Genomic DNA, 24,839 nt, shown 5'->3' with positions numbered 1-24,839 from the left:
CAGGCAGAAAAGATCACAGAGGACCTGCTGCGAACTGGTCGATGGTTGAGCTCCAGCCCTTTCTGCTGCCTTAACAAGGCCCAAACCTCTGACATCTGCCCCGGGAAAACTCATGTTGAACACAGAAACACTGACGTCGACGGCATCGAATGAACAAGTAAAGGTTGTGACCTTTGGAAATGCCAAAGCAGTTGAATAACATAACTAAATTTGGAGGTGAATGTGAAATGCCAGGGTTTGGTGCCTTATTGGTGAAATCCCTCGACGTCGAGGAGGAGAGATGTAAATACTGCATTATATGTAGGTTCAACAGACTGGAAATAAAATCGTGGCTTCTTCTCAAAGATTCAATCCAGAAGCATTACATTAGCTAAATAATCTGAACGTATAAAAATAAACTGATATAATGATTTATACAAATCAGTTTTGAAGAATGAATCCTTCACGTGTCGGGGAACGAAGTTATAATATGAGAGGTATGGCCGTTGCTAGCCATTTGGATTCCCTAAGCGCAAATGCTTTGTGCATCATTTCATTTCATTTGTTCAAACCAGTATATTGCTGCTTCAGGAGTCAATAAACTCATTGATACGTCTTTTTTTTCTGTCTACAACAGTGAAATAATTCTGGTGATTCATCCAGCTTATCTCTCACTGAGTCTACAGAGAGGCCCGCACAGCTGCTGTGAGAGATGCCTCAACGTAATAGCGCAAAAAACCCCACCTCACGTAAAAGAGAGGAACAAGAGAGAGAGAGCGAGGGCGATCTGCGAGCATTAGCCCATTATCTCGTCTTTTTCTCTTTTATGCCCAAACTCTTGATGCCTTTCTGATGCCGTGTTTAAACACAAGTGACTGCCCAATTTGAAATTGAAGCACAATAGAACAGACCAATGGGATGTGGCGGAGGACATTCATCTCTTCTGAAGCACAATTGTCAGATTTACATTGCTTATATCTATTAACATGCTTCACACATCTTTATTTATATATATTGTTATTATGATTACTCAGAATGATGTCTTGCGAGCTTGAGTTTTTGGTGCCCACACCAAGCACTCGGTGCCCTACGCACTGTGTGTGATGCGTGTGGGCGGAGCAACAGCACTGACAAGAAGAAAATATTTCAGAAATGGAAAAAAAAAAAGAACTAAGACTGAGTCAAAGTTTGAACCACAATGGAAACATCAGTTTTCTTTGAAAACGACCTTCTCAGAAGAATGAGGAGGATTTACTGAGGTCCAGATTTAACTGTGTAAAACGTACTGGGTCTCTTGATCAATGGCTGTTTGTTACCTCAGCTGAGGAGGAAAAATGTCCAACAATTAGTGACAAATTCACCAGACAGTTTATTTATTATTTGGCAGGGTTAAACTTGTTGCTTTTTGTTGCTCAGTTTGGACTTTTTTTTTCTTTTTGAGCGCACACATCTCAGCTGTTCGATTTGGAGCTGCAGATATAGAAGGAAATGTTCCCACCGGTAATTACCCAATCAGAAGAGACTTTACACAGCCAAAACAAAAATGAAGTCTATTATTTTTTTTACTCTCTTGCTTCATAGTCAGTATGAGCAGAATTTAGAGAATGTCATAGTAGGTAAAATACCCTTGGCTTAAAGGTCCTACTGGCACACTACAGGCCTCTGAACAGCAACACACTATTCAGTAATAAAGCGATCTAAAAATGGATTTTATGAAAAGGATTCATGGAATACGTCATTGTAATACAGAAAACAGCTACAAAGTGTGTGACATTTTAGATTTCATGATGTTTGTGGTCAGCAACTAACATTTCATGGGAAGAAAAGCAGCAAATCAAGCCTGAAGAAGCACCATGCCTTAAGTTGATGTTAAATATTACATTTTCCCTCTGCAACTTCCTGACAAGAGATTTTTTACGAGTCCTTCCACGTTCGATCTCCATATTCCTTTAACAAGAAAGGGTCTCCTCGGGTTAATAACAGTTCCTTCCATAGGTTATTACAGGAAGAAGATAATAAAATGTAGAAAAGAGAGTTAGCATTTTGATAATGTAGATCTCTGCTCCATTTCCATCAAGACACTGCCTGAATTTAAATATGGTGCGTAAAGATAGTATACCTAATAAAAGCAACCGATATGGGAGAGACACAGGGAAACACACTGCTCTTCATCTGCATGTGTGTCAAACAAACGCATTAAAATTCAAAGCATACCATATCTTCCCTTAATAACATTGCAAGAGCAAATTATACAGGAAAGAATCCAAATGTTGTTTTTTTTCATAACTGGTTCCTCTGACTTAGTTTATTCAAACCAAATTCGCTGTGAAGCTCTTCAGTACTGAACATCGACAAAAAAATCCACTATTACTAGTTCAAATAACAGGTTGCAAAAAATTGTTTTCAGGTTGTCTGCAATTTCTGAGTCTATTATAAATCTCTGTAAGTCAATGTTCTCCCAACTATAGCTGGTCAGCAATCAGGCTGCAAGCACAAACAGCTTGTCATTGTAATCATCACAACAGGCTGCGGCGACGTTGTTTTTTGGGGGTGTGGGGGTTTTCTCTGATAACATTATTGTATTTCCAAGTCATCTCTGGTCCCCAGCAGCCCTCACCGCTGATTTGATGAGGTAAAGAAAAGGCTGCAGATTTAATCTAAAGTGCCTTGCTTATATCTGACGGAGACATTCCGACGCAGGTCACACCTTACTGTGATCAAGGTGTGGCAATGATTTCAGAAGTGCGACATCTCCCAACATTCTGTCTCAATGTCATTTTACTGAGGTGCAGGCGAGGTTGCCGGGGTAACAGGAGCGCATGTGGCTGATTGGGCTATGATAATAGTGAAAATTGTTGTGTTTATGCTATAAACATAAAATAATAATAAAAAAAACAATTTTGTTCCTGGTTTTAAATAGATAGATGTGGTCTGAGATGATGAGTGTAGAAAGTAGTTTCATTCAAAATTAGATAGATGCAGTTGTTTATAAATAATTACTAAATATTTCATCAAGAAATTAAATGTCCCAATGAAACAAAATATTACAAAAAAAATTTTATTTCATAATTCTTTTGTTTATTTCTTCACGGTGACACTTATTTTGTTATTTTTTTTAAAATTAATTTCTGAAACACCACACAATAAACATAAACAGTCTGGATTAAATTACATTAAATATAATATCCAAAATAATGAACTCCAAAGAGCAGTCAAGATGACTACTTATTTTATTTCCTGTGTGCAACTCTCCTCTCATGCCTTACCTTAAGCCACAATATAACTGTTTGTCTCCTGGGCCACGTTGATAACTCTTAGCTGATAGGTAGACTTTTTAATAACTATGAGCCGTGATAGCAAAGCCATTTCTCCCAGAGTGACTAACATGGTCTGATATGACTAAGTCAGGATGAATAAAACATTTCTCCAATGTTAAGACAGATGACAATGTAATGTTATGTGTGCCCTGAGCTTCGGAACAACTTTCAAGCTTGATTTGCTCTATTTGCAAAAGAGAGAATCTTAGCTGGGAGTAATTTCAAAAAAAATAATATGAGGGAAAAGTAGGCAGAGATTTCAGCTGCTTATGAGAGATAAATTATTCTGAAAAGGGAGATTTGTATCAGGTAGTGCATACACCTTTTCTTTGGCTTTCATGTTTCTGATTTTATGTCTTTCCATAAGTTACATAGACACTATTAATAAGCAGACTCAGCATGCAAAGGGGATCCTTATATGACAGAGGTTGGCAACACAGACGATGGAGACTGGAAAGACAAAAACAACCCTGGGGAAAGAAAGCGGACAAAATAAAGATCTGCTTCTGGAAGGAGAGTAAAGTGGTTTTATTCCATCAGGTGTCTTAATGTTAGAACTACATAATATCTCTATTCAGTGAAGTCTGTCTCACTTAGATGTGTCCCAGTGTCCTCTCATTGTCTGTGACTTTTTGTATGCTTTTATGATCACCGGGTGTAAAAGTGGTTTATGTTGTATTTCATACATACATTTGAGCCTCTTATTTTGAAGTAAAGAAGACAGTGGGTTTTGAATTATTGCTAATTGAGTCAAGTCAATAATTTAGCCATGCATAAAATCACAAATTGGCAGGACAAGCCTGGCCACCACGTAAGAAGAATGCCTCCTAAGTCCAATTACTAATCATAGCACCCCTGGAGGAAACAGTCACCATGAAGCTTAGGTGATAACTGGCAATCAATCTCTTACACAACTATGAAAGAAATATGGTTCACTGTTATTTGTAGAATTGTTTTAATCCAGCCACATTTAGAAGCATGTTATCAGACAGGTTATATTTAAAGGATTTGAAGCTTCACATCAAATAATTACGTCTTCACTTATTGCCATGTTGACAAGAATAACATTACCCCCCCCCCAAATTTCCTTAGGTTGTCTTTGTCTAATGTTGAAATGTCATCAATGATCTGAAACAAGCATGAGAAGAAAAATAAAATAAGAAGAAATAACACAAATCTGTAAGAGGCTACATATTTTTTCATTCAACTGTTTATATGAGATAATAGAACTAAATTATGCTTTAAATCCCAAAACCTAATCGGGTTTCCTCTTTCAGTTTTGGATGCATTATGCCACTTCCAGCATTTCCTTATGACCCCTGTTATTTTTACATGTAATTTCCATTATGGTGCAGTATTTCACAGGAGCCGACACATCACACGTAATTGTTTTGAAATTAATGCAGGCTATTTTAATGTAATAAGACAGTATATCAAAATGAAACACCTTCAGCATGATTGGTACTGCCACCGCACAGCTAGGAGACGGAGAAATGGTGCTGTATTTGCGTGCATCAGAGCTGTGACTGAAACCTTTGATTTGATATTGCTCAGCTAGCAGCAGGGCGGTGCTCACAGATGACCGGGGGGCTGTGACCACGGAGAGGACAGAAGCACGACTGCAACATTTTGAAATCACCAGCATCCAAATGCAATGAAGACATACTCTAATTAGGACAATGCTTCAACCTAAGTAAACACTGCTGCTTTTATGGGGGAAGGAAATCCACAATAAATACAGCCAGATAGTGCTGCATTCAGTTTTTCAGAAAATAAAGAAATCAACAGAGTAAGGTTAAAAAGGGAAAAATCAATGTAAGAGTTCCCTTTTTACCTTTTGGCTCGACTTCCAGTGCTTTCTAGAATTTAAAATCAATAGCAGACTCTGATTAAGTTGGTCCCGGCAGACGCCGTGTCATTGGATTTTTCATACTTTGCACACCGTTGTGTCTGCTAAAAGGGCAAATTACTCAGTCAAACACAGGTAACAAAAACCTCAGAAAAATGTGTCATAAAATGCTCACATCTCAAAAGTTCACATCTAGCTCAGATCTTGCTGTTGGCGAGAAACTAACATTTTCAGATCATCTGGGCTCCATTTGATCTTTACAATATAAAAATGTAAGGCCACTAAAATCTGCAAAGGTTAATTCTGTACTGACGAAAGATCATTTTAGAATGCAATAGAAACTACTTAAGTCATTAAATGTAAAAATATAAAAACAGGAATAAGAAAAAGAGACTAAACCTAAGTTTAGACTAAGGAAACCTTTATTGAATTTGCAAAAACATAAAAATTTACATTTTTGTTTAAAATGTTGTCTTTTTTCTTATTATTGACACTATGAACACCCAGAGAGTAGACAATTGTGATTATGAGAAGGGTTTAATTGCTCAACAACAATCAATGTTACACTAGTGACTGGGAAGGACATGTGTTATTTTTGACATGCCCTCTTTTATTCAGATGTAAACCTTCTCGCATGTTCTTTGTACACTCTGGGATCCCCTCCCACGGAAAGTGTGCCCTAAAAATCTCCAAAATTAGATGGCCAAACCTGACTGATATTGATACAAAACAACAGCAGCTCTACTCCAAACTGTCCTGGATGGCATGTCTTCTCCCTCAATCTCAAAGTCTCAGCCCATTCAGTCTATCGAGAAAGCTAATTCCCTGCCAGCTGAACCCTTTCTGTGGAATTACCACCTCAATATGGCTGCATTTCCTTATGATTCTACTGTACTGGGGGGCTTGGTTCTTGATCAGAACCCCCAAAGCCAAACCCGTCTCAGAGAAGGGTTCAACCAAACGGTTTTCCAATATTGAAAAAACAGGAGTCCACTGTTTTTGTTGGGAGTTCATCAGTGGGCACCAGGTGGTCCAGCTCCTGGGGCGTAGCGAGGCCCAGCCCAAACATTTAACAAGATGCACCTTCTAATCCTGCAACTTTTAGTTGTGCCTCTGCTTCAACACACCTGGCTCATATAATCAGGTCATTAGCAGAACCCTGGAGAACTCAACAGCATACAGAGGAGGTAATTCAGCCATTTCAATCAGGTTTGTTGGAGCACATATAAAAGGTGCAAGACACCAGACCTCAAGGTCTGGATTTGAAGACCCCCTGCTCTACATAGGCCAATATGGAAGGGTCATTGAGATTGGGGCGCTATGGGAGTTGGGTGGTAGGAAAGGGCGGTTGTCAGTCTATCCATGTGTTTTCTATACCTGGTTGTCAGTGCACAGTCGCAGGGGAGATGGTGGCTATCTCCAGGGGCTATTTGCCAAAAGATCCAGGAAACACAAAAAACAAAATCTATCAGAGTGCAACACAGGACAAACAGCCATTAATGTCTTTTGGACTGTAGGAGCATGCTGCAGAGAACCCAGGTAAAGGAGGAACATTCAAAGTTTCTGGGTTCAAATCTAAAACTTTCTTGCTGCAAAGGACAGTAGAACAGCAACAATGCTACCCACTTTGCCATTTGAGGGCCTAATGTCAACTTTGCATTGCACTCTGTTTCTGAAAATATTTAAAACGCCTGGGATTTGTAGTTTTCTCAAAAATATTAGTTAACTATGAACAATATTGAATCTAAGCTCATTAACTGCATGTGCCATTACACCCCATAACATAAAAATCACAATATGTGCCGTGATCATAAAATAGCCAAAGGAAAAGGCTCTCAGCTCACTTTTAAAATCAGGAGAGGGATGAGCTTCCAGGCAACACACAAAACAAAGTAGATGCATAAAAAAGCTTTAAGCATGACATAAATAATGATAAAACTTTGCAAGCAGTACTACAGGCAGAGATTATTGGAAGAAGTTCCACAAGAGTTAAGAACAGAGTTTAAATCCCGTTTTAATTATGTGAATGAGCCATAAAAGACTTCAGACATTATTAAAAATCTCTTCCTTGTGAATTTATTTGGTGTCTGTCTCACAACTCTACGCTTCTTATCATACTGCTATGTGAGCACATACTCAATATGCTCAATGTTCCAACTCAGCGCAAATGTTATCCATTTTCTGAGTTAGTGGCAAATGCATAAAGTTCCAGTTTGAAGCTTCAAGAAGAAGAGGCGATGTCCTTTTTTTGTGAACGCTGACAAAACTGAGAACATTTTAGAGACCTATCTACATCTGTGTATGCAACAATCTCTTCTAGCCGATTGCAATTAACTGATCTTTAGATTATTACTGGAATCCGATTTATTATGGCGTATACATTGTTCAAGTTTGAATGTGTGGATCACAAACCAGAATAGAAGCACCGTGGTCATCGGATAGACTCAGCAGAAATCTGTAGAGTAAAGTTAACGATGTGGCTAGATGATCATGTGCTCTGTGTCGTTTTGTTTGTGGCCAGTGGCCAGCTGTTTGGTGAACATAAGCTGCTTTCAGGCAGTTGATCCAACTACGACAGGAAGCTACAGAGGTCTGCTTAAGTACATTTTTTTCTGTAGCTGATTTTTCCAAAAATAAAAATAAATAAATAAATAATAGTAATATAGCCAGTGGACATGGAAACATACGGTGCTATGAGAAACACACACACACCTACCGATATATTGCTTTTGCTTCTTTGTAACACTTGAAACTTTCAGGTCTAGAAAGAGTTTAGAGACCAAGATATAAGAATTGGTTTCCAATAATAATACAATTTGTTTCTAAAGATGGTTTTCATCGGGGGATGTGGTACAGAGGATGGAAATGTATGAACGGGTGAATAGATGGAAAGTTTTCCTTTTGTCTCGTCAGTCCCAAAAACATTTGCCCAAACTCTTGGAGACCATCGAGATGCTTTTGACAAATATGAGATGGGCTTTTGTGTTCTTTATGCTCAGCTGTGGTTTTGGCCTCTGATCTCTCCCAACAGATACCTTTTTTCCTTCATTCTGTTTCTTATTGGTGAAGGATGAACTGTGACCTTCATTCAGTCAAGTGAAAAACTGCAGCGCTTAAGTTCTGTGCTCCTTTGTGACCTCCTGGATGAGCCATTGATGTGTAACTTTGGGAGCCAGGCCACTCTTGGGAAAGTTCGCCAATGCTCCATGTTTTCTCTTTTCTGTAAGTGGTTGTTTTATCATTGCAGCTGTCTTTCCATGAACAAACCATAGGTTCTTTTCATCACCCTAAACCCTTATGCATTGTGGCTTCTTCTTTTTTTTCTGTTTCTGTGTCAGTTTGTCTGAGCAACATGCAGCGACCGCAGATTAGTTAGTAATGAGCTTATGTGGACAAGAGGAAACACAGCTCTGTCTTCTTACACTTATTAAATGAATCAATCTGAATCTCACCTCCAGAGTCTTTAGCGCTTCTCACAGGACAGAATCTTGGTTTAATTAAATGGCTATTAAAAGATAACATATGAAAATATTCACATAAACATGCATCAGCATGTAAGGAGATGGCTTTCCACCTCACAACATTTAGCTATTGAGTAATTGAACGGATAATCCCATCCTTTTTTATTTGGCTTCTCTTATCTGAGGAGTAAAAGAACCCCAGAGAGTCACTTCTAACTGCTGAACAAACTTTTTTTTTCTCCAATTTTCATCTAATAAGATCAGTAAAGCAACTATATGAGCTAATCAGCCTGTGTCAGCAAACAAGTGGCAACAGGAGTCAGTGAAGACGTAACACAACCCCTTACAGCGGTAGTTAGAGGTTTAGGGCGCATTTAAGTCCATGAAAATAGATTAAGTCTTACTGTGTCCCTGCATTAAATCACAATGCCGTTCTTCCAGACTGCTAATAAGCAAAGCATCATTCACAGCTTAATGGACAACACAATCAAAGTGAGCCAAAGCGTTAAAGCCGTAAGCTCATTCTGCAAGATCTGCTGTATTTTTCCTGGGCACAAGGAGGGTGATGGATATTCCTTTAGCAACGGCTTAATCAAATTAGCCTCTCCTCTAATTTTGCTTAATTGTGTGTGAAGATTTTTGTTTCATTCTTTTGCTAATGTGTTTTGTTGCAAGCTGTTTATTGCCTATCAAAATATACACACACACATATATATATATATATATATATATATATATATATATATATATATATATATATATATATATATATTCATTTAAAATAACAGCATGAATAATGAGGGTATTAAAAAAAACCCAATGCTAATAAGCCTGGAACCATCTATAAAAGTCTGACCTGAGATAGAGCATGAAACTACAGGCTTTCAGGGTCGGGCTTAATTAATTATAAGAAAAGTACTTTGATGATGTTTGGAAGGTAATAAGAAAGTCATGAGGAGCATAAGAAAGCAAATACTGGGTCCTGGATACACTAACCTATTAATAAGCACTGTGTAACAGATGCAAGGAGTAATTGTAATTCCATTCAGTCAATCTACAAAGAAATAATTACAGCTGCATGTATAATGTAGAAAGCTCCAAATGTATTGTGATTTCGAGACTCTGTTCTTGTCAATATATTCATCAGTGGAGGGAGCCTGGCCTCTATTAGCCTGCCAGAAGGATATTATATGGTGTGGTTCAATGTAACGCCATTCATCACTATTCAATTAACATGCTAATCTAATCGGTCGCAGCAGGCCTGGGCGGTTACAAAATTTATCAGTGGATCAAACGGAAAAATTGATCATCCACAGGAAATTCCTGGGTGATCGTTGGAGACCGAGTGAGTGATACGACGGGATTATTCAGCAACTTTGAACATAATGTCTCATGAGTTTTGCTTGTGTTTGTTTCTTAAGTGTTCAGGGCAAAAGGAAAGAAAAAAATATGAACGTGCCATGCTTCAATAAGAACTGATTAAGAGACGTAACTACACTGAAACAAGTTCACTTCTCTGTGTTGTGAGCGAGTATGTATTTATGGAACTGCAGTCAGAGTATAATATAATATTTTCGTATTCTCTCCCATACATGCACATTGATTTTTTTTTTAAACACAAGTACAGTACGTTCTAAACTAATACTGTCATAGTATCCACTTTACTTTGTCATAGCTTTTACCTTTATAACTTAATATGCTGCATTTGTGTTATTAAACTATTATGTTGATTTAATGTATCTAGTTGCATCCTATTTTGCAATATAATAAAGCTCAATGATTTTTTGATGGAGGCTTGTCACATATTAAATGCTCAACTTAATAAAATATCAGCATATCTAACATGAATCTGAGGACATGCATTATGTGCATAATGTTGAGTGAAATTCAGTGGAGACTCTTGCAAAAGTATCCACTCCTCTTGAATAAGGAACATAGCAGGCAGGTTGCAACCTAATATTCCAATAACTTGCAAAGCACTGTGCAATGTAGGGCTATAAAAATTCTTTCACTGGCTAGAAAGATTCAAATTTAAAAAAAATCTATATCTATCTGGGCTCTGCAGCAACACTAGAGAATGGAATTACAAGCGGGAAAGTTTTGGAATCAGGTAACTCTTCTCAAACTAAAGCGATCAGAGGTCGGCAAAACTCTCTGAATGATGGCAGTGGGAGGAAATTTATGTCTATATATATTGTCGTCATTTGTCAGTGCGATGATGAAAGTCTAACAGCACAACTGCTTTAAGCCCCACTCCTCTCCTGCTCTTTCATCTGTCAAAAATCTTTCGTTTGGCCAGCAATGAATGTGGAGGTTGCGTCGGCTGCTAACACCAGACCCCTTCATCAAGAGAAGAAGGACCTATTTGCAGCCCACATTTGGGTTGACAAGCTAATCAACTCCTTCTTGCAATGTCTTTGTTTAGAAGAAGAATGAGCTAAAAATGTCAAAACTGTCAAAACTAAATACATTTAGGATGACAATCAGCTCCTCTAAACTTAAGGACATGGTTTTCAAACAGAGTAAGGTAGCCTGCTTGCCGCAGGTCAAGGGTCAGTCTTTGACAGGAGCAGACAAATCCAATTCACATTTAACGGCCAAATATGGGACGACTCCATATTTTACGGGAAGGGTGGCAACCTGATTTAGGGGTGCTGAGATACAGTTTTAGGGGGGCTAAAGCAAAGTGTAAATAAATTACTAGTTGGCGATTGTAATCCATCAATTTGTTGTTCCCCAGTCGCCAATAAAATTGAAGGAGAAAAAGAAACAGACAGATGAAGAAAACATCGCATTCACTATCACCTCACACCTGCACAGCTTTTCCACTGGCTGTCGGCAACATGTGTTTGCATTCGGGTCGGTCATCAGTTCATACACTCTGGTTAGATCCAGGTGGACGGATGACGAATGGATTTTAAGACCATTTGTTGGTCATGGTGCAACAGATTTCCAAGATGGCTCTGAAAGCCGGCTCTTTAATTATCGTGTCACTCTCGCTAAACAAGGTTCTCAAGCATTAGATTTGTTTCCTTTCCTTCAGCGATATTAGTCAAACAATGCAGACACTGTATTACACAGTCTGTGGAGTTTTCTTTAAGAATGCCGATCTCCATTCTCTAACGGTGCATTGTTACTAGAAAAGCTGCCAGAGGGGCTGTACAGAAACAATGGGGGCCAGATATGGGACCTACGCACCTCGCTGTTCTGTTCCTTTACAGCAGTTCTGCATCTGTGTGTTCCCAGCTCATGGCTTCTGTCTTTGTTAACACAGCCTCATTCGACTAATAGCCAGTCCACACTCTCTACAAGCTCATAAAAATGTACCGAATGCAATGGTGCATATTTAAATCAGCGAGCTCAGCATAAGACACGAGGATGTTTGACACCTTGTAACATCCATCAGGGCGTGTGCTGGAAATGTGGGGAGACTTTAATTAACTTTAAAAACAAAACAGCTTTCTATTTGTCTTGGATGTTTTTGCTTTTTCCATTAACATATTTAAGTATCTACAAAGGCTTCACAAACTCTTTGCTGTTGTTTACAATGCGATGCACTTTAGCAGCAAAGAACATGATTTGCTTCATAAATGCGCGAGTGATACAGGCCAGATGCCAAATCACACAGGATCCTCTTACACACAGAAAAAAATAAAAATAATAAAGAAAAGCAGCTTTGCCAACAACATTTCTACTGGCTGAACAGCATTTAACAAAATGTATTTATTGCATTTGTTAAGGTGTTTGTTTTAGTTATGTTAAGACTTAATCACTGCACTGCTTTTTTTTTTTTTTGCTTTTTTTACACTTCCCTAAAAGTGGAAAAGCTGGAAAATGGCTTATGGCTCACTTTCCTGCCAATAAATGACAAGGCATTTTCTTATTCTTTCATCACATAGCCTGGTCTGCAGGAGCTCTGCTATAGCTGCAGATCCAGCCCCTGTTTATTGTCCTGTTTATAGAGGTGATGGCTTTCAAATGAGATTGTACCACAATGAATCAGATATATGTACATGCCCCCTGACTTTGGCCATTTGAAGTGGGCTTATGCAAACTTATCAAGTCACCAGTCTTTATGTTTTGGTCTGATTCTGAGCTCAAATGAACGAATAAAGTATTATTTCCACTAGGGCAGCTGGCAGCTAAAAGCCTTGAGCTGAAACTAAAAGATTTAAAGATTATCTCACTAACATTGCTTTGTCCCAGGGTATGTTGATATATTGACATTTGTTAGAGGACTAGTTAAAGTGGGGCGAAAGCAGTTAAGAGTTTTATCTTGAGCGTACAGGGCACTGGTTGGCGGTACCCCAAGAGCGGAGATAAGGAAGACTATAGGTTAGTTTCTGCTGCACTGCATAAAGTAATGTGTGTATTAAAGTATACTAAAGTATATTTAGTATCTGAGCTTTTAGAACAGAAAATAAAAATCTTTTTTGAATGGGGATCCCTGGTGTTTGTGGATTTTAGTTATTTGCAGATAGCAGTGTTTCCAAACCCCCATAAATAACAGGGGGTTACTGTACACATATTAAATACAGATTTTCCTAATAATGCTGGAGAAGAAAAAGAAAGTATCCTATTTCTATGTAGTATTTCGTAAAAAATGTGAACAACTTAAACATAGGGATGACCAGATGTTAGCATCATTTCCAAAACAGACATTTTTCCAAGCAAAATAAATTCTTGCCTTGATTAATTCTCAAATCTGACAAAAAAAGGGATTTATCAGAATTTTTTTAAGTGATGTTCTGTGATTTTATCATCAATAAAAATCGGGCAAAAGACTTGGGAACTTTCAAGCAAAACAAATTGAGACTTGATTTGGATTTTGGGGATTGAAGTAAGTAAAATTTCTTTTAGATTTGGGGCAAAAAATTTGAGACTTTACTCTGACTTTCCCTTTAAAGAACTTCGAGACTTGGAGTCTTGGACAAGTGCATCAAAAACTTAAGAACTTGGATTTCAGGCAAAACACTTGAGATTTCCCTTTGGTTTGGGATTGAAGGCTTGAGATTTGACTTAGACTTTTTCCATTAACAACTTGAGATTTAACTTGGACTTGTAGAAGCAAAATCCATGAAAACATAGGTTGCAAGATAGAAGTTGTAGAATGTGGCTGGACAAAACAGTGTGGGAAAAGAAAGACATTTTGTACTGATTTAAACCATTTTGACTATCCATTTCTGTACTTCAAGAAAATGTCTCCGCCTGTCAACCGGTTTTATTGTTAAAGACCTTCAGAAAAGAAATAAATGACAGAAAATTGACAATTTATTTTCTGAATTACTGTAATCCAAAAACTTTAAACTGTGGTACTCCGCTGTGATTTGTCACATCTATTAGTCCTTGACAGATGATAGTCAGCAAGCTTTTCTCTTCAATATTCAAACACTGACCTCACATAAAGCATAGTAAATAAATCCCAGCAGCGGAAACCTCAGTTTCATCTATTTCCATGTAGAAAATAAAAAGTGTTGTCTTTTCACAAAAAATCAGCTTGGGTTTTCTCAGGCTGCCTGGATCAGTGTTGGCCTCTTGGTCTTTCACTTTGTATTACAAGGAGTAACTGCCTCTTGTATTGTCCCTGTTGTCCATCAGCATGCATAATGAGGCGTAATGGTAGATAGTTTGCTGAGGCATTGCCTCTTAAAGACAAGGCAAACTAATCCAATCCCACTAGTTCATGCAACATTTACAGTGTTCAATGTTAGCATAATAAGATGCTCACACCTCTTGCTACACTCGAGCAAACACTTCTGCAGACAAGAGCTCGAGCGAACGAACACATACACAAACATGAATTGACTGCAGAGCTGCTGAAGACGGACGGGTTTTTCCTATTAAACCTGTTTCCAATGAAACACTTTTTCCATAGAAGGTACATCATCAAACAAGAGGCACACAGAAGAGCTGCAATGATTATAAGGTTGGCACAAGCATCTGAGACTTTCAGACGTTCTTCTTTTCAGTTCTGTTTTTCTCCATCTTCCATTCGTTTGTCTCTTTTGGTTTGTGTTTTTGTTTGGGTATGCGAGCAAAGCAGAGACTAAAGGGTTAACAAGAAATCAATTAGATCGAGCCACCCCCGCTTCAAAAGCCACGCAATTAGCCAGTGAGATTCAAATGTGATGTGTGGCACATACGCACAGCAGCGCATTGTTTTTCTGCACATAAAAGTTGCACAGAAAAACAAGAGTACGTTCTTCCCCTTAAATTATTCATATTTTGTCACACTGCAACCACATGTACTTGAATTCCTCTTTACTCTGGTACTCATAAATGTTCAACCTTCTGCCTTCAAAGTATTAATAACTCTAAATATGTTTGCTATAATGGGATTGATGATCAGAATTGATCAATCATTAAGAACAATTAGCAAAGCAGAAATGTCAAGAAAGAAGTCGTGAAGAAATGTAAAGACCTGCTTGCTAGCTAATAAAACAATAACTCAAGCTAACTCAAGACATGTCACAGAGCGTCATCCTAAAATGGAGCAAGTTTGGCATATCTATCTTCAGACCTACTAAGAAACCAAGTTCAGAGAGCATTAATTAGAGAAGGAGCCCGTCTCTGGACGAGCAGTGGACATGTTCACCTGAAGGCATCTGAGAAATCTGGCCCTGGTGAAAAATGGTGAAAATAAAGCCAGCATAGAAAGAGAACCATTAAAAGCAAGCAATCAGCAAAAAGCAATGTGATGCGGCAAACCTGTGGAGACCCAAATGTAGCTTTGAAAACGCTATGTTGAGCAAGAAATGCTATGTTTGGACAAAATCCAACACTGTAAATGACCTTAAATACCCTGTTTCCACAGTTAACAATTCAATCACTCAAAAAAATACTTTCAATCCAGGCGCAGTACTAATGAAAAATAAAGTGCTAATGTTCAGACCAAGCTCTTATACAATCTTATACCAGAAGAAATCTCTTAATAACTAAAGCGCTCTGTTCTGCAGTAAAGGGTAAGGAGCTTGTTGCTCTTCTGAGCGGACCGGGTGCCTGGTGTTGCATAGGATCCCCTCCATGTCTCTCCAGCACAGCTCCCACTGAGTCCACCCCTCTCCTCGTCACAGGAACACTCTTCCTAATCAGCTTATCCAGCCGGTTTCTGTACCTCAGAGTCCTACTGCTCCCCATATCAGCGGCAGCATGGTGCTGTGGTGATAATGTCGTTCACTAGAACAGGGGAGTTGATTAAAGTTTATGTTGAAGCAGGGCAACTACAGTAAACACAAAACCAGAGCTGCAAAAAATGTGACCTAGTCAGCGTCTAGAGTTCAATCCTATATCAAGAGTCAACACTTAAAAACCATTCTTCACATAATGCAATCTGGCTGAATGTATCCTTTTCCTTCCACCTCAAAGTTTTGCGCGATTTGCGTTGATCACAGAAAATTCAGACAGGAAACGGTGAAGCTTGAAGCTGCAAGGCGCTGTGGGAAGTCTTTCTGACCAGCACAAGTGGCATACAGCTTTCCAAAAGATGAACCTTACTCCCTCTCTTCTTCCTTTCTTCCTGGTGTATTTTAGGAATTGAGACATCCTTCATTATGTGCTGCGATCGATTTCCAGATCTCGTGGATAGAGGGGAGCAGGGACGAGGAGGCGCACTCTCAGTCAAATGCACGCAGTTGCCGCACAACTGAAATCCATCCTGAGAAACATTTTATTAGGAGGCATCCCTCATAAATCTACCAATATTAATTTTGCATTATAAGGTTTAGGCACCCACTTAATGAGCTTAAAAGCCACTTGCACCACAATATGCTTTGCCCAGACAATGACCTGCAGGCATCTTTGGCAGTAACTTCTCCCTTAATTGCCAGGTTAGCCTGGGGAAAAAAAGGCAATGCCTCTGTAGAATACAGTGGCTCAGCCTGCAAATGATGCAGGAGGAGTGAAGAATGTTTATAGTTTTGGTTTGATGTGAAAAGAAAAAGATCTATTTAGATAAAGTTTTTGCACTGCTAGTAGATGTGCCGCAAAGGTTATTAAATCACCAAGTGTATATGCGTCCAGTCTACCCAGTGAGATATATTTCAGTGTAGACGTGTGCCACAGTGGCAAATTATTCCTGCTCAGAAGAAAAAACAAATATTTGCGCAAATAATGTTGACGTGAAATATCAAGCTCAGCATATGGTTTGAGTGGGCTACTACGCCCCTGACTACCTTCTGCTTGGATTTATTTAGTTATAAATGTCTAAACATTGCTGCAACAACCCGGCTTTATTGTTTTATTATAATGTATTCGTGAGATTTGGCAATTTCTCTCGAAGGTTTCTTGTTCAGCATGTTGCACGGCAGCCTCGTGGGCGGCGGGCGAATTGCATTTCTGGACAAAGAGCGTTTGAAAGAAAGCTGCAAAGAGCCTAAAGAGTACGGCGCTTAGAACTCAATAAACTGCCTCTAGTGAGTGTGGCACTTGAGTCATTGTCAGCAAAGTCAGAAACGTACCCTGACACCGTGTGAGAATACTGCAGCCGTGCGGCGTGTTTTTGTTAGCCCTGCTCCACAGGGAACCAGATGCATGTTATACACAGAACATCTCTCGCGAAATGTGTTGAAATATGTTACTTGAATTGACTAATCTATTGTTAAAAATAATGTCTGACTACTGCCGGCGTGCACAATGTTCTCAATATATAATGGCCCCTACTATCTGGTGATTCATGCTGCATGGCAGCACTGCACCAAGAAAGAAAATGGAGCAATTTTCTTTTGTACCGTTTTTTTTCCCCCCCTTCACTCTGTAATCGAACACCGAAAGAGGAAATAACCTTAAAAAAAAAAACTTCCCCTAATTGCACTTAATATGACTCCTATAGTTCTGGAATATTATCATGAATTAACAATGACACGAGAAAATCTAAGTGCATGAATTGCTTGCATTATTAAATCAAAAGGTTCATGATAAACTTAAAATAATAATAATTAAAAAATATCAGTAGCTGTTCCTTCATGTAACTGCTTAGCAACAAGACACACTCTTCATTTTTATGCCTAAACATGCTACAATAATATAAAGCACAGCTGGTAGTTATTATTAGGGTCATCATAACATTCAGCATGCAAGATACAGCAATGTGTGTTCAGGAGAAGAAGACTTCAGCAATGTTTGGGAATAGGAATGGCGGAGAATGAGATTTTTATGACCTTGAGAAACATGATTTAATTAATCTTATTTCAAACAGAGGAGCAACAGTTATTACAACTACTGGTGCTAAAATAACACAAGAGTTAAAAAGTGCTGTTAGATGAGGATGGTGGCTGTGGCTCCTTTTGTTTCTAAACTCAAACTGTCTGTGGGTTTTTTTCATGCCAGGAATCAAACAGCTGAAATCACAAATACAGCGAAAGATCAAATCTGCATTTTAAAGAATGTCCAGCTCGTTTGATGTGGATAAAAAAAGTGACCTCATCTAAAAAGCTTAGGTGATGGTTGGGCTAAAGTGAACTCCGAAGCGGTTCGAATGTCTTCCATGTGAATGCCAAGCGGAACGGACACCACTCCAAAAGCAGGAAGCGGACAACAGCGCGGGACATTCAGTTTTGTCTTCACGCATTTCAACATCTCAATCTGTATGTCAGCCATAATTAGAAGGATTTCTGTTATTCATTCAGCGTCTTGCAAAATGTCTATATCCACTCATGCAAAGTAAGAACTCCTTCATTGTCATTTATAATTGCTGTTGAGTAAACTCAAAATACCCTAATACATGTCAAAAGGTTCAGTTGTTGAACCAGACACCAAGGACAACTAGTTCTTTTCCTGTTTGGTACCACTACAAACTGCGAATACCACAGGGCATCAGGATTTAAAAACTTTATGAGATTGTATGAGGACACAGAGTATATTTTATAATAGATGTTTATTTTACATTATTAGACTGTGAGAAGAATATTAAACATTGTCATCTATTGGCTGAAGTCCTCCACCTTGTACCAGCAGAACACAGTCACAATGAACAACTGAATCCCTTTGAGAGAGAAAAGATGAAGCAGTTCTCCCCTTTCATGTCATATTCCTCCTTTTTAATTTGGTCCGAAAAAATGATCACTCGTCAAAAGCAGAGGAGGTAATGGGAATCAGTGCATGCGTGACGGAGACATGAAAGCCGCAGACACTTAAAAATACTCAGAACATTTTAGGAGTTTGAGGGACAAGCCGAGTCTTTCGGTTCTTGATTGACAGTTGGTTATTAAGACAGTGGTGGTCAAATTAAAACCTGAAACGTTAAATTAAAAGTAGCATATCAGCACGGAAATATCACAAGAAGCAATCCCCCGCTGAGCGTTCGCAAAGCAATAAATTGCCTGGATGATTGGTTATTAAAACAAATTAGGAATTAGCTTTCAATAATATCCATCACAGCATGCAGCGTTCTGACATAGAGACAAAGTCAATTTGAGAAAACCAAACTGTTATTTTAAATAAATAAATGAATAAAAAAGTATTTTGATCCAAGTGGAAAATAAATATCACGTTAATGTATTTCTTACTTAAAATGAATATTGAAAACAAATGCATCTGAGGACTTTTTAACACATTTCACCAGTCGGTGAGCTCCTTCTGCCGTCACGGATCAGGCCAACAACGTCCGGGCGAGAAGCATGTTCAACACGGACGACAATGATCCCGTGAATGCACAGATCAAGGTCTCCTTGTTCCGGTGATTAAACATCCTAACAAATGCATGTTGGAGGACGGGCCTTATCACCCAGGTCCACACAGAGCTCTTTCCATATCTATCACTCTCAGATGGCCAACCTGCGCCTGCCATGTGCTGCAGGCTGCCAAATAAAAACACCACAGGCGTCGCCTCGGCGCTCCGCTTGGCTTGTTCTTTACTTCCCCTCCTCCCCCGTCATGAAACAAATCATTTCACAGCTTCGGGGAAAAAAAACAAAAGTTTGAAATGCGTTATCACTCCTGGACAACTAGCCGGCGATTAAATGAAAATATATATTTTTTTTTAAAAACAAAAAAAGAAAAAGAAAGAGGGGAAAAAAAGAGCTCTGAGAATTTCTGCTGTTTGCTTGGACTCGCAGCTTGACAAACCTGTTTACCTTGCTTCCAATTAAAATTCTCGAGCACTTCAATGTGTTTTTTTTGTTCCTTTTTCCAGGGGCATTCCTTCGCAAGCAAAAAGAAAAGAAACTCCACTAGAAGTATTTGTACAGCTTGAAATGAGCAACACATTTTCATTTGGCCTAATCTTTAGACGTTGTTCGTCTTTGGAGGAAAACACTCGTGTTTAAAACAATTTCCGTTTTCAAGCAAAAAGCTCCAAATTGACTTGCCACCTGGTCTGAGCCTTTTCCCCAGTTAACAAATATTAAACTTATTAAACTTATTATGCATATAAATTACTGGTGGGACTCGATTGAAATGCTTAATTGAGTTAATTGAGAGGTCTGCCATTAATTAATTGCAGTTAATTACATTTTAATGGAAAACATCAAGAAAATAAGCAACATTTTCAATTCGAAACGGCTTTTCGCTGCTACTTGATCGAATAAATAGACATGTAAGCTTAATATATGAGATATTTATTATTTTTAATATTTATTTAGATTATCCAACCATCAGATTGTGAGTTTGTAGTTTTAATATGTAATATAAGCAAGTTCAATAGCTGAAGAATGCATATGGAAAAAGTGATGACTTTAGCATTTATATAAAGCACATAAATGACATTTTTGGGATCATCTGAGTGAAAGTTCTCTCCAAATGAGATTTAAAAATGAAATCCTCATCAAAAACAAACCTACCATACTACAATTTTGGCTGTGGATTATTTTTGAGCCGAATAACACAAGAATAATCATCTGATGTAAGTTGTGTTTGTATATTGCAACTTCACATTAGGTACACTTTTTGCAATAGAAAGGCAATTACTGATCACTCCAACATCAAGATATATATATGTGTGTGTGTGTGTGTGTGTGTGCATGCGTGCGTGCGTGCGTGCGTGCGTGTGTGTGTGACTGAACATGTCACCAAGAACAAAGATATTGTCACGGGAATAGATGGAGAGTTTCAACAGTAAGACTGAGGAGAAAAACAGAAGAGAGAGAAAAGAGATTTCTGGATGCTCCTGCTCGTTTCTTGATTGACGTTGAAAACTCTTTTTTTAAGCTTTCGCCTAGAAAATGTCTATAATTTAGGGAAATTGAGAAGAAATGACAAAGGGCAGAATGACACAGAGTTTGAAAGGTACAGGCTGAATTAAAGATAAAAAAAAAGAAGGCCCCTTACCTCAGAGTGAACGTCTCCACGGTGGAGTAGGGCGATATGCTGATAAAGGCAGACACGGTCTCTCTCTGCCTCATTGGCGTGGCTGGGACCATGACCATGAAGTTATCATCCAGCCAGAGCTCCGTTAGCGGCGGCTCCGTGGGGGTCTTGTAGAGCCTCACGCCACCAATCCTCCTCAGCGGGGTGGAGGTGTAGGTACCAAACAGCCCTTCTTGATTGGAGCGGATGAAGCTGTCCTTTCTGGACTCCTCGGAGTGGCACTCTCCTGCTTCTGTAGACCGCAGCAGATAGTAGAGCTCCACTGGGGTGCCCTCGGACACTTCGGCATTCCTTTGCCGCCCCGGCACTACGCTGGGGGGGCTGAACCAACTGGCCAGCGGCTCCAGCTCGGCCACACACAGCCCGAGCTCCCCTTTGAGCTGGCAGGCACCGCGGACCTCCTGGGTCTCATGGAAAGCGAACATGTGTACGCAGGGCAGTTTGTCAATGGTGCTGTAGTTGTCCCAGTCTCTGCCCGCTATGTAAAACAGCACCTGGACTTTGGGCTTGGCTAAATGAATCTGCGTGTTCATGATTAAGGTTTGCACCTTCCAGTTGAAAGTGAATACCGAAGAGGCAGGGAAGGTCCCGGGACTCTGCAGGAGCTCCAACGGGACAGGCTGCTCCACTGACAGAGGCCCATAGCTGGCGTTCACCGATGGCAAGTTTCTGGTGTGGTAGACGAAGAACGCCTCAGTCCGCGAGGTCAGGCTAGAGTTCCTCATAAAGTCCTGGTTGGCTTCCTTGAGGAAAAAACCCAACTCCATATTTAGCAGCTGATAGTTGACAGGCAGGTACGTGGGGAAGGAGGAGTATCTCTGCAAAGCCTCTAGGACTCGACAGTCTGCCCCTGGAAGTAAGAGGAGAAAAAGCTGGGTTAAGAACGGCTCAATTCAACATCGTCTTCTCTGGCAAGTCCTGCACAAACATCGTAGGTGGAATGTTCAGGAAGTGGGGAGAGCTTGCAGCAAAAACGTTTTAGTTATCCATTTCATAAACTAAATATGAACCAAAATAAAAGACAGACTTATAATATTTGTCAATAATAGTCCTGAATATTTGAAAGCTTCATGTTTTCCTGAAAGAAAATGTTCTACCATAAGCATAAATGCTCTTTGAGATTTCATTGCTTCTGAATGAACGGTAAATTGCTTCAGCAAATCAATTTCTCAAACAGAGCTAAAGAAATAAAAAAGACGCGTGTTTTAATCAGTTCCTATAAGGAGATTTCAAAATAGATATGCAAATTAATTGATAAACGCAACACTCTGTATCTTTCACAATGTGCTCTGTGCTTTGATTTATAATTTGAAATCTGTGCAACTCCTTTATGCCTTGACAATAAAGAACAGGATCAATGCTGTTTCTACCAGAGTGATTTATGGATTTAATTTACATTTAAAGAGGCCAGAGAAACAAATATACAAGATTCTGGAAAGTTAAAGTTATGCATGAGGAATTTACGTCCTGTAAATTTACGTTCTCTTTTCCACTTGTCCAGGATTGTTGTCTTATCTTGCTGGACGGTGAATCCCCACACCACTCCAAATGATACTGCTGCCTTTAACAGATTTTCTTCCAAGACAGCCTTATGTTTAAGGCTGTCCTATCAGCACTTATCACAATGCATCCACACAGCATAATGCCCTATTTTCTGTAACACAAAGAGCTATGAATGGCGACCAAAACGTTTAAATTTGGCCTCATCTCGCTATCTTCTTCTAATGTTTGCTGTGCCTCCTGCATGGCTTGTGGCGAATTGTAAATAGTACTAATTGCTTTCGTTCAACTATGGCTTTATTTTATTAATTCTCCACAATGGCTGGATTTGTGGATTACCCAAATAAAGTAAAACATTGTTTAATAATGCAACCCCGCTTTAGACTTCCTCACAACCTCATCCCTGACCTGTCTGGTGTGTTCCTTGGTCTTCATGATGCTGTTTGTTCACCAGTTTTCTCCAACAAATCTCCTAGGACTTTTACAGAAGAGCTGGATTTATACAAACAAGGTAAATCTCACACAAGTGGACTCTATTTGACTGTCTAAGCTGACTTCTGAGGCAGCTGGTTGCACAGGACTTTATTTGGGGGCATCAGAGTAAAGAGTCAAACTTCATATTCTCTCTTTTGCCACATAATTATGCACTGTTAGTCTATTACGTGAAATCACAATAAAAGGCGTGGAGGTTTGTGTTTGTAATGAGACCAAATGTAAAAATAAAATGAGATAAAATTCTGACTACTTGAGGGTTTTGAGCTGGCAACATGCCAAATCCGAACTGTCGACATTGAAACTACCGCAGGGTCACGCTCCGGTACACATGCAAAGATTTCCCCTGTTTGTTGCCTACCTTTTGCACTACTGGCTGAGAAACCTTACATCAAAATTGACGTGAAGATGGTTTTAATCTCTATAAGAGTGGAATTTGACCTTCTTCTCACAATCAATCCTCAATTTGATCACGCTCCGTCAGCGGACTCCCATCTCTGTGCTAGCATCTGGAGTGTTTCCCTCTAGTGATCGTCCCTGTAAATCAATGTCCAAACAGGTAGGAAATCTGTCATGAATTTTCTGATTCATGGTGCTCCTCAAGACCTCTCTGCTGCTGCTGCCCCGGTGAGAGATGCATAAGGAACCAGCTGAGCCTCAGGTTTTGAGCATATTTGGACCAAATTCAAATCCAAATCACTGGAGTGCCTCTGGGTATAGATCTAGCTCTTCTGAGGAGCTGAACAATGCAGGGTGATTTGTATTTTTTCCTGAACAAGCAGGGGCTTTGTGTCAATTGTTGGCACAAGGCATTGTTTTAGCCAAGACATTACAGTGAGGGTAAATGAAAAGCTCTCCAGCAGTCAGTAGTCGGGAAGAAATCCATCCTGCGGTTTGGAAGCTGTAACATTAAATTAAATCCAATGAAAAGGCGCTCATGTCTCAATTATGGGAGAAGGAAAAACTTCTCTTGATAGAGTTCAGTTTTTTTTTTTTCACACCGAAGTGTGATTTATTGCAATCAACTTGAAAAACACATCCACACGTCTCATTGTCAAATCGCAGTGAACAAAGTATGTTAAATGATCTATTCTTTTCAGACGCTGCCACTCTGTTTAACTGATTTCCACATTTCACCGCGTGCGTAACGACGTCAAGAGACTAAACACGCAAACCAAGCACAAAAGTAGAAGCAGAAGCCGTGACAGTTGAGGGGGGAAAACACTGATCATCTTGCCAGCAAGCGTCTTTTTGCTGGTAAAATTCGGGTTTGTCATCTACGTGGATGTCACTGTGACATGCACAACATACCCGCGTTGTTGAAGATCAAAGACATACAACATGCAATTATCCAATTTCTTTGAAATGTGTTTAGATAAACCAGGTAAATGTGAGCGAAGGTGACAAAAACAAGCATTTTGCCTCACAGAAACACCTACTCTACAAAAGGAAGTTTTCAATAAAAAAATTTTAAAATCTTGTCTTGAGTAGGAGTTTGAGCTATTTTTCAATAAATCTTTACACATTTCATAAGTGGTTTACGGCCCAGCCATCATCTTTACACACCTGTCCTTGTAGGACGACTGGTGCCTGTCTCCAGCAGTTGTTGGGTGAGAGTTGTTTGCATATCTAAGGCCAATTTGGAGAGATGAATTAACTTAACTTCATGTTTTTGAACTGTGGGTGGCAGCGCCGTAGGTCCACCCATTCAAATAACGCCCTGCGTGTATAGCACCAAGTGACCGGAGGGGGTACCATTAAATCTTGCCCGTGAAAAATTATTATAACTGATCATGAGATTATATTTAAATAGACATGTGTGAAGCATTTAAATAGCACAAAGGCTAAGCAAAACAAAAGTAAAAAAGAAAAAACTGCTTGAGAAAAATGAATCTCCTCCTCCAGTCTTCGCTCCCACTGGTCCGCTCTGTGCTGTAATCT

The 24,839-nt window shown here is 39.3% G+C and overlaps 1 protein-coding gene across 1 annotated transcript in view; it reads right to left on the bottom strand.

Annotated features, from left to right (window-relative positions):
- tmem132c (transmembrane protein 132C) overlaps nucleotides 1-24,839 on the bottom strand; it is a 164,009-nt gene that overhangs the window by 104,648 nt on the left and 34,522 nt on the right. Inside the window, exon 2 of the mRNA XM_023343006.1 lies at nucleotides 20,868-21,756. Within this exon, the coding sequence (XP_023198774.1) occupies nucleotides 20,868-21,756 (889 nt within the window). The remainder of the gene's footprint in view (nucleotides 1-20,867; nucleotides 21,757-24,839) is intronic.

This window comes from Xiphophorus maculatus, chromosome 12 (assembly GCF_002775205.1).
Source record: "Xiphophorus maculatus strain JP 163 A chromosome 12, X_maculatus-5.0-male, whole genome shotgun sequence".
Taxonomy (NCBI): Eukaryota; Metazoa; Chordata; class Actinopteri; order Cyprinodontiformes; family Poeciliidae; genus Xiphophorus; species Xiphophorus maculatus.
This window is presented reverse-complemented; position numbering and strand designations above follow the sequence as displayed.